This window comes from Anopheles arabiensis, chromosome 3 (assembly GCF_016920715.1).
Source record: "Anopheles arabiensis isolate DONGOLA chromosome 3, AaraD3, whole genome shotgun sequence".
Lineage (NCBI taxonomy): Eukaryota > Metazoa > Arthropoda > Insecta > Diptera > Culicidae > Anopheles > Anopheles arabiensis.
Window position 1 is genome coordinate 62,443,002 of NC_053518.1, and position 10,234 is coordinate 62,453,235.

Genomic DNA, 10,234 nt, shown 5'->3' on the forward strand with positions numbered 1-10,234 from the left:
ATTTAATAATGATTTTCTAACTCCCATACAAAGAGCAGGATTGTTGTTGTGTTGTATACAGCACTTTGACACTTGGTGTAAGGTGCCTGGCGGTTTACACTCGATGATCGGATCCCGAGGGGATACGGGCACGATACAACTATCCCAAGTATCAAAGCAATAATGGAATATTTTAGTTTTTTTGGAATGGTTCAGTTTGTCGGGCCAGCTAGTAACAAATTTCTAAATGTATATACTTTCGCTTGTCCATGCGGTCTGACGGAGCATTCTCGTAAGCGGCTGGTTCCGGTGAAGACCAACACCGACCTGCGATATATGGTAGTATAATAACTTCACTATAATGTGCTGATCATTTTTGTGATTTATAAGTTGTGTGGCGATGGGAATTATTGTTGTTGGTTCGGTACGGGTTCGCGTCATAGGCCTGGTGGCAGCGCTGAGTTAGCACTTCGCGATTGGCGCGGTAAACTAATCGAACTTGACCTTGCGTAACAATTGAAATCAATGTGATGCGTCAGGTAAAAAGCGGACTTCCAGAATTGTTACCGAAGTAACACTAAACCGTGGGAACGACGTTATGCCACCTAGCATACGTTAACCTTTCGGATTGGGGTTTTGCTGACCGGCTAGCTGATACACGGTGCGTTTGTTGGAGACAGTAAAGCCTTACCTTGGGTAGGGGGACAATACTGCTCATAAGTGAGTTGAAGGGACAAGATGTACGATCCTATGTCCGATCAGAACTGACCTTCTGTCCGTTCTGATAGCTTTATTTATACTACCATCTTAAGAAAGCTAGCGCACATTTGTCCACCAGATGTTTACGCTTGTAACTTTCTCTTTCGCAACTTGATGCGCTTTGACAAACGCATGTTTGTCAAAAGGGTCGCCTTCCTGGTGGGCTTTTACAATTTACAATGTTTTGCTTAAGGTCTAATGCGTTTCTTATGCTAATTGTTCTTCCTTATTTATGACCTACTTTGGAGGTCTTCCTTGTTTATTTCCAGCTTGGGTGGTGCGACCACCATGGTAAAACACGGAACCGCGTGTGCAGTAAAGCACTGGACGCATGTGCAGTGTTTTACCCGGCTGTTAGCATTCATACTTTAAGCGGGTATGCGATAGCATGGATGCTACAGTTGTTATACTGGAAAAAATAAACATGCTTTAAGCGGGTATGCGATAGCATGGATGCTACAGTTGTTATACTGGAAAAAATAAACAAAAGGTGGGATATCCAGTAAATGGCTAGTAGATTGAGAAGGTGTTTCTTGAGTAACCCATTCAGTGATTTGCCCGAGAGGGACTCGGGCAGTGTTTCAAATCAATCGTCTCGTGGGGAGAGGGAGATAAAACAATAGCCGGTATCGCGAAAGAAATGGTTTTAAATTAACAGTCGTTAAAAATTAACCAGAGTCGTTAAAAATTGTGTTTAACCCACTTCACCTTCGATGTTCTCTTAGGCCGCAAGAAAGGCGCTCGTAAATGTTTTGGAGGAAGTGCAGACGAACACTATATTCAATTGCAATAGACCTAGAGTATTACTCTTTGCACATATTCTCACCGGCTTCCAAAAACTTATCTAATACATGTTGTCACTTATGGTGACGACGCGATCGTTCAAGGATCGACAAGGAGCGTCCGTATTTTAGCTAGCGGCCGCTAGAGGTCTCGGACTGGACGATAAACGTTCGGACTGAACGAAAGGGATCGACCGAGCGTTTGACGGATAGCCGGTGACCGCATGGACTGCGAAATAGGGCTTTATTTTTGATCCCGGACCTGCGTGGAAACGGACGAATTTTTAGTTTTTCACTCTCTCGGTTACTAAATTTTGTGCTGTTAAAGGCATAATAAAATAATCCTGAATTACTTAAAAAAGCCGTTTTTTTTGGTAAATTATTTATCTGCAGGCCGGGCGTTGTGCTAACGCGCAACATTCTAAAAATTCAGCTAAAATTCTATTTAAAAAATCAGTCTTATAATTCTTCTAAATTCCTCTCACACGAGCTGTGCAAATTCGGCTCGTTCTCTACTTGCTCTATTATACCACGCGGTAAGCGCTGAGAACAAAGGACTGTTCGGTAAGGTACACGCACATACAAATACACAGCCAACGCATCCGAATCGTGTAGTGCAAAAATGCAAGAGGAAAGTGCAGTGATCGCGGACTTTACGTGTGCGGTGTGCGATAAGGCGGATTCGGTAGATTCGTTATTGCAGTGCGATTTTTGCGATAAATGGTACCATTACGAGTGTGCGCACGTGGATAAAACGGTAGAGACGAGGGCATGGTGGTGTGCGGAGTGCGAAGTGAAGACCAAACTAGCGAGCGGCAAGAAAGACGACGAGATAGCGCGCTTGAAGAGAGAGATGGAGGCTCTTAAAGCCACGACGGAGAAAGCGTTAGCTTTGATACGGGAGAAGGATGCGGAAGTAGCTCGGCTCAGTAAGAGCAGCGAGCGAACCTCGTTTTCGCCCGGGGAATCGCTTCCTTGCTCAACGGCTAAACGGATTTCGGTCAACGAAGAAGGTGACCTGAGCCAAAGCCAAATAGCAGCCCGTCAAGCAGTGCGCTATGAACTCCCTTCATTCAATGGGAATCCCGAGGAATGGCCGATATTTCTGTCTAACTTTCGAAGATCGTTTGGGTTTACCGAAGACGAAAATATCCTTCGATTGCAAGGAGCGTTACGGGGAAAAGCACTACGAACGGTGCAAGGCCGTCTCCGGCACGCTGACAATCTGGAGGAAATATTGAGCGCGCTTGAAAAATCATACGGGCGACCGGATGTGTTAGTGAATACGTTGCTCGAACAAATTCGCGAATCACCGCCGATTAAGTCTGAGCGACTCGATAGTTTTATCGAATACGGCGATTTAGTTGCTGAAATATGTTCAACTATAAAGGCAAGCGGAACTTCTGACAGATTGTACGATGCAGCGCTGCTTCAAGAGCTGGTGGACCGTATGCCGGCATATCTGCGCTGGAGCTGGGGCATGCATAGTCAGGAGCTAAAAAGTGTGACGATGAGCGAGTTCGGTGCCTGGATTCAGAAGGCGACGGATGGAGCAATGGCGGTAACTCCTCCGCAGCTGAAGAAGAAGACGACAACGCGACAAGTGCATGCGCAACACGTGGAGACGCATCAGCCCCAGCCCAATAGGCATCGAGAGTGCGCGTTGTGTAACAGTGATACGTGCGGTACGATCGCGGTGTGTCGGGTGTTTAACCGGTTAAGCGTTGCTGATAGGTGGGACAAGGTGCGCACCTTGAAGTTGTGCAAACGATGTTTGGGCAAGCACTACGGCCCGTGCTCGAAGCGTGACGACTGTGGTGTCCAAGGATGCGTCGCTAAGCATCACCGGAAGTTGCATCGTGTCACCAGCGAGGAACGCGTGGAGATAAATCATCATGGAACGCGCTCCGATGGTACATTGCTGCGTTACGTGCCGGTAAAGCTGCACGGTGAGAGTGGTCCAATTTTCACGCATGCGCTGTTAGACGAGGGGTCGACGGTGACGTTGATGGAGCAGGAGCTCGCCAGGCAACTTGGGGTTAGCGGCGTTCTTGACCCGTTGTGTTTGCAGTACAGTGCGGGAGAGCGACGCGATGAACGTGATTCGGAAAGGGTAGCGGTGCAAGTATCCAGTGCTGAAGAAAATGCATCCGCATTTTCGATGGCCGACGTGCGTACAGTCAGCCGGTTATCGCTCCCTATCCAATCGGTCGATGTGAACGAGTTGAAGCGGAAATATAAGCATTTGCAGGCGATTCCAGCTGCCTCGTATGAGGCTGTTTCTCCTCGTTTACTAATCGGTATCGACCATTACAGATTGACCAGACCTTTGAAAACTATAGAAGGACAGCCAGGACAACCTACAGCTACGAAGACGCGTTTGGGATGGCTCATTTTTGGCAAATGCACGGATAACGCTAACGACACATCCATTGTGCAGCCGGAGTCTAGCTACCACGTATGCGATTGCCAAGGAGAGACCTCACGGGCAGATCGTATGATGGCAGCGTACTTCGAAGTGGAAGGTTATGGTCCTGCGAAGGAGCCTTTGTTGTCGAAGGAGGATCAACGTGCGATGTCGATTCTGCAAAACAACACAAAACACGTCGACGGGCGGTACACCACGGGCTTACTCTGGCGGAGCGACAACGTTTTCATGCCGGAAAACCGTCAAATGGCTCTATCTAGGATGGAGTGTCTGGAGCGTAAGATGAGCCGAGATACGAGCCTTGCGGAGAAAATTAACGAGATACTAGAGGACTACTTGGAAAAGGGCTATGCCAGACCGATAAGAGAGGATGAGCTGAAAACCTTCTACCCTAGGAAATGGTATCTTCCAGTGTTTCCAGTGACAAATCCTAACAAGCCTAATAAAGTTACCGCGACGAAATCCAGCGGGCTGAAACGGTAATTCTGCGAGACGTTCAGAGGAACGCTTTTACCGATGAATATGCCATACTCTGGGAGGCAAGGGAAAACTCAACAACACCGTCGTGGAAAAGTCCGATTCCCAGAAGCAGTTTGTTGTTCAAACGAAGCTCCTATATGGACGAGGACGGTTTGCTGAGATTGAGCGGAAGGATCGATCGTTGCCGTTACGTCGACCCCGGGAGGAAGCGACCTATTCTGCTACCGAGACGACATCGTGTTTCCGAGTTAATCGTTGACGATGTCCACCGTCGTTATAAGCACGGCCGCCAAGAAACTGTAGTGAACGAAGTGAGACAACGCTTTGATATACCGGCTCTCCGATCTGTGTGTAGACACGTACGCCTGCAATGCCGACCATGCACATTGTTATACGCAAAGCCAGCGTCCCCGGAAATGTGCGTATTACCTGCTGCTCGTCTTGCTGCATTCTCTAGGCCCTTTTCATATACGGGCATTGATTATTTCGGTCCGATGGTAATCGTGAACGGCCGAAAGACGGAAAAACGGTGGGGTGTTTTGTTCACGTGCTTGACGGTTCGAGCCGTCCACATCGAGCTTGTGCAATCCCTGTCTACGAGTGACTGCTTGATGGCAGTTCGGAGCTTCATGGCACGCCGCGGAACACCAATCGAAATAGTCTCCGATCGTGGAACGAATTTCGTGGGCGCCGATCGTGAATTAAAGGAAGCTGCGGAACGTGTTGATTCGGCGATTTTAAATGAATTCAGATCGCCCGATCCGGTGTGGAAGTTTAACCCCCCGCAGCCCCACACTTTGGAGGATCATGGGAAAGGATGATCCAATCGGTCAAGAGAATGCTGTCGCGCACCCTCACGGAGAGGCATCCTACGGAAGCGGTCTTGTCGGCAGCATTGATCGAAGTCGAGAACATGCTCAATTCTCGGCCACTTACACACGTTCCATTCGACGGTGAGGATGAGGAACCGTTAACTCCCAACCATTTTTTGTTAGGTTCTTCCGCAGGAATGAAGCCCTTGGTGAAGCCTGATGATTCGCCAGCAGGCTTGAAACAAAACTGGAGAGCTGTACAGGCTAAAATGAACGAGCTCTGGAAGAAGTGGATCAAAACCTACCTCCCCACCCTGGTTAGAAGGACGAAATGGTTCGAGTCGTGCAAGCCTATCGAGACCGGAGATGTTGTCTTAATCGTGGACGAAAACAGCCCGCGAAACTGTTGGCCGAGAGGAAGGGTGGAACGCGTAGTCCCTTCCAAAAACGGAGTCATTCGTCGGGTCGTCATCAAAACAGCGAAAGGAACGATGCTGGAGAGGCCAGTGGTGAAGCTGGTATCGCTGAACGTCGCGCCGAGGGTTATCGTTTGACGACGTCGAAACGCCTGGTGGACTGTCACTTATGGTGACGACGCGATCGTTCGAGGATCGACAAGGAGCGTCCGTATTTTAGCTAGCGGCCGCTAGAGGTCTCGGACTGGACGATAAACGTTCGGACTGAACGAAAGGGATCGACCGAGCGTTTGACGGATAGCCGGTGACCGCATGGACTGCGAAATAGGGCTTTATTTTTGATCCCGGACCTGCGTGGAAACGGACGAATTTTTAGTTTTTCACTCTCTCGGTTACTAAATTTTGTGCTGTTAAAGGCATAATAAAATAATCCTGAATTACTTAAAAAAGCCGTTTTTTTTGGTAAATTATTTATCTGCAGGCCGGGCGTTGTGCTAACGCGCAACACATGTAAATACCACATCACTAATTCAGCCAGTCCTTATTTAGGCTCATAAACTACCTAACGAATTCACGACTAAACTTTACAAGCAGACGGCTATCGGCGATTTTGTAGCCGCCTAAGAGAACATCGATGGTGAAGTGGGTGGTGGGAGGCAAAAAATATCAGATTAGGATTACATTCCTAAACTATGCATGTAACAGCAGCAAATATTTAGATTCTGCTAAAAAATCGTTGTTGAGCTTTTTGTGTCGCTTTTGTTTGATCGGTTCAGATTTGAACCGTTGTTCACAAAATTTATAAGGTTCTCATGGCAATTTCAACATATTTTTTAAATAAAAATTTACATACTTTGGTTTGCATTTTCAAAACAATCATTACAGGCAAAAAAAAATGTTGTGAAATTTTTTGATATTCGAAAAAAGTATATTTTGATAATTACTCTTGTAAAACTTATAAAACCTTAAAATAAGTTATAAAAACACTTTTTAAAAATCGTTCAAAAATGTATTTTTGTAAAACCTATGTAGAATATGTTATTTATATTTTTTAACGATTTTTAAATGCGTTAGTTAGCACATAATACCTGTTTTTTAAAGTGTCTTTATAGGGTAAATGTACCAATAGTGGTGCAATTTGTGGTGGTATAGATGTGTTTTAATGGATTTAAAGTGCCAGGAAAGACAATTTCTGAATATTTTAACACATAACAGTTGGAATATGTTTTATCGTCGCAATCACAACGATTTTTACCATGAAACACATTAAATTTACGAAAAAATACATATTTTTGTGATTGCTTCGTTGTACCTATAATGGTGGTATGGTTCCTATAGTCGTCGTATTGTGTTGCTATAGTGGTGGTAAACAAGGATTCCTCAAAACAGTGTATAATATCAATGACACTTAGTTTTGAAGCTGTTTTCGTGTGAATAGCAAGCATTACTGCCATAATAATGATTTCTTTCGTGATTTGATCGTAAAAAATGTATTAATTCGGTTGATGAAAATATTGACTAAAGTACTGAATAACACCTGTCGTTAATCCATACCCAGAAGAGTTTGCTTGATTTGAAGTCGATTTTTCATTCAGCCAAATAAGCAAATTTTGGCCTTTGTTTGGTAAATTACTTACAGAAAACTCATTTTTGTTGCTTATTTTAATGAAAACAGTACGACATGTCAAAATTTCGTCGAAAAAATCCTAAAATTACCTATTTTTATTGATTTTAGAACTAGGACCACTATAGGAACATGCCTGTTTGGTGTACCTGTAATGGCACTATCGTAAAATACACTTAAAAAATACGTAAATATGGTCAAAAGCCAATGAATTTGAATAAAACAATATCATTGAATAACAATTATGTTTTAAAAAAACTAATAATTGCGTTGTTATGTGGTCGTTTAGAACGTCAACAAAAATATGAGTATCGTTATGAAATCCTGAAGATTTTGGAAAAATGTTGATACCTTTCACAAAATAATGGATTTTTCGGTCACTAAGAAACGGAATGGCCCCATTTCATTTTAAAATCCTTTGTAAAAGGCTAGAGAACATTTCACACTATCGTAAATACCTTCACTACTGTTAATTTATCGTATGAGACGCATTTTAGTACCACCACTATTGGTACTAGCACCACTATAGGTACGTTTACCCTAGTTATGGTACGACCATAAATTTGTTTTTTCGTCATAAGTCGTGTAAAAATATGTTTCAAAAATTTGAAAACAATATACGAAGATGTGAAATAGTATTCTGCACAACATATACATTCACTGTTTTTATCTATCACTAATGGTTTTCCGCAAATTACGAAAAACGACTGTCCATATAGTTGTGGTAGGCGATGTATAACGATGCTGAAAAATGAGTAGAGGTAGAGGGTTTATTAAAAGAGACCGTATCGCTCTTGTTTTGAAGAGCATATCATCCTCTTTACGAATGCGATTGATCTGTATTTGAATTAATAACCAAATAATTTGAGTGAGATACCACAGATATTAAAATGAAAATCCTTCTATCAACGTTGCAGTTTTATTTGGGAAACGAAATAGTAAATCGGATTCATGCTGTTCCGAACCGCGAATTCGTTTCTCTTGTTGCGTCAGGACGCGGGGCCATGGGGCTTTCTCAAGCTGAGAAAACATTCTCAAACACTCATTTAAGTTTCTCAAGCACTCAAAACTTGTTCTCAGACGTGAGCTCGTGGCCGTTGTCAATTTTTCTCACTCTGAGAAACTGATAAAGTCACTAAAATTTTATTTGGAGCTTTAAATAGAAAATATGTTTTTGATCGCAGGTTTTTTTAATTTTTTTCAATTATAAATATTGAATACATTTTCCAAAGTGATTACCAAAAACAAATAGCACAATTGCTTATATTTCAGTTAGCCGATCGCTGCATCGTCAACTTTCTCAAAGATTCTTAAAGATTCTCAAAACTGATTTTGTTCCGATTCGACAAACGCTGAGAACGAGGATTTCTCAAAAGCACTCATGAGTGCTTGAGAAAATGAGCGCTGAGAATGCCCATGGCCCCGCGGCCTCACACTTCAAGTGTTGTCGTTGAATCGATCAAGAATGTTTGATTACTATTTTTAGTTAACACCGATTTTTTATTGACTTGCATGATCATCTTCTTTCTGGGATTCGAAATTTCGAGGGCAGAACACAATTGCTCTGCTACTGCAGTCAAATATGAGAAAACGTTTTCCTACACTTTTGGATATATTGGGACAGATTATATGGTTTATATGTTTACGTCAAATTGGACAAACTTAGTCGTGAGATTTTTGCAATGGTGTATCTAGAACTGAGTGGACCCAGGCATTGTATGCATACACATACAGTCCGAGCGCTTGATCTCCAACGGCACAGTTTTCCCCATGCATGTACAAACCCAGCAAGTATTTTTTATCATTACGATACCAAAATACAGCTGAACCTGGGTGTGCCTCGCAGCTACCCGGAACAAGCGTATGATTGTTCTGTAGACACATATGTTCAGGATGCAATCCTTTCAAAAGTCGAGAACGATGCTCGTCCGATGGGTTACATTCGTAACTGAACTGCACGTTAAGTCCATCGACGGCGAAGAACTTGTTATCTGTAAAATAAAAGAAAATGCACGATCATATGCTGTTTGATAAATGATCTCAATCCTGCTTACTTTTTGATTGGTCGCCATTGATCACACTAGCGTACAATGTAATTTTATCGTGTTTTGAGTAATATGGTGCTATTTCGATAGGAGTTACAGATGCTTCCGAGATAAGCTTTAAAATGGCTATATTACTGTAGAGAGAATCGTCCGAGTAGTCGGGATGAATAATGATATCTCGGATCGTAATGAATGATCCATCGGCTAAAACAACTCTGGAAATATAAGACCTAGAAAGATATCATTAGATTAGCACGATTTCTAGAAACCATCATAGATGAGATTCCAACCTACTACTCACATTAAATTGCTCGCACACTGTGCCAATGTGATCACGGAATCTTTGCACTCCTGCACAAATCTTTGTGTGAGGTGCATCGGGGTGGCTGTGAATGGATACCGTGGAGTCAACAGTAATGATTGGACCATAAAGTGATGTGTTGTTATTTTGACGTCGATATTCTAAATGGCGCTTGGCACAAATCAATGGGTTAAACGATAAATCTACCCCTCCCCTCTCGCGCATGGTTTCGGCTATCCAGTCACCAAATTTGAACAATTGGGTGAATCCCTGTAGTCTATGTAAACCACCGTTCGGGACAAATGAGGCACTTCCAATCACAAATGGAACGATGTGGTTATCATAAATCAAATCCACATACATTATACCATCTCTCAGTCGCTAAAAAAATAGAAACAATAAGCAACAACGTGATGTAATGTAAATATTGTTGTAAATTGTAATTGTAAAGAATGTACATTTAATATTCGCTTTAAACAGCTAAAAGAGATAGCGTTTCAGCATAGCTACACATACCCAGTGTTCTTCGAATTCATAAAATGCACAAATATGTTGATCGATAACGGAGTATCCAACAAGTCTCTCAATATATTGAGTGTATGGTTGAC

At 43.1% G+C, this 10,234-nt stretch overlaps 2 protein-coding genes across 2 annotated transcripts; one reads left to right on the plus strand and one right to left on the minus strand.

The window, feature by feature from the left end:
- Positions 1 to 2,142: 2,142 nt before the first annotated feature.
- On the plus strand, positions 2,143 to 4,431 carry LOC120901128. The gene has a single exon (XM_040308836.1). It carries the CDS (start codon positions 2,143 to 2,145, stop codon positions 4,429 to 4,431), a length of 2,289 nt encoding a protein of 762 aa, XP_040164770.1.
- A 245-nt stretch (positions 4,432 to 4,676) lies between these two features.
- LOC120901129 lies at positions 4,677 to 9,730 on the minus strand. The gene is made up of 4 exons (XM_040308837.1): positions 9,627 to 9,730; positions 9,335 to 9,555; positions 9,013 to 9,271; positions 4,677 to 4,725 (listed from the first exon to the last, which is right to left on the minus strand). Exons 1-4 carry the CDS (start codon positions 9,701 to 9,703, stop codon positions 4,677 to 4,679), a joined length of 606 nt encoding a protein of 201 aa, XP_040164771.1. The 5' UTR covers positions 9,704 to 9,730.
- Positions 9,731 to 10,234: the final 504 nt, after the last annotated feature.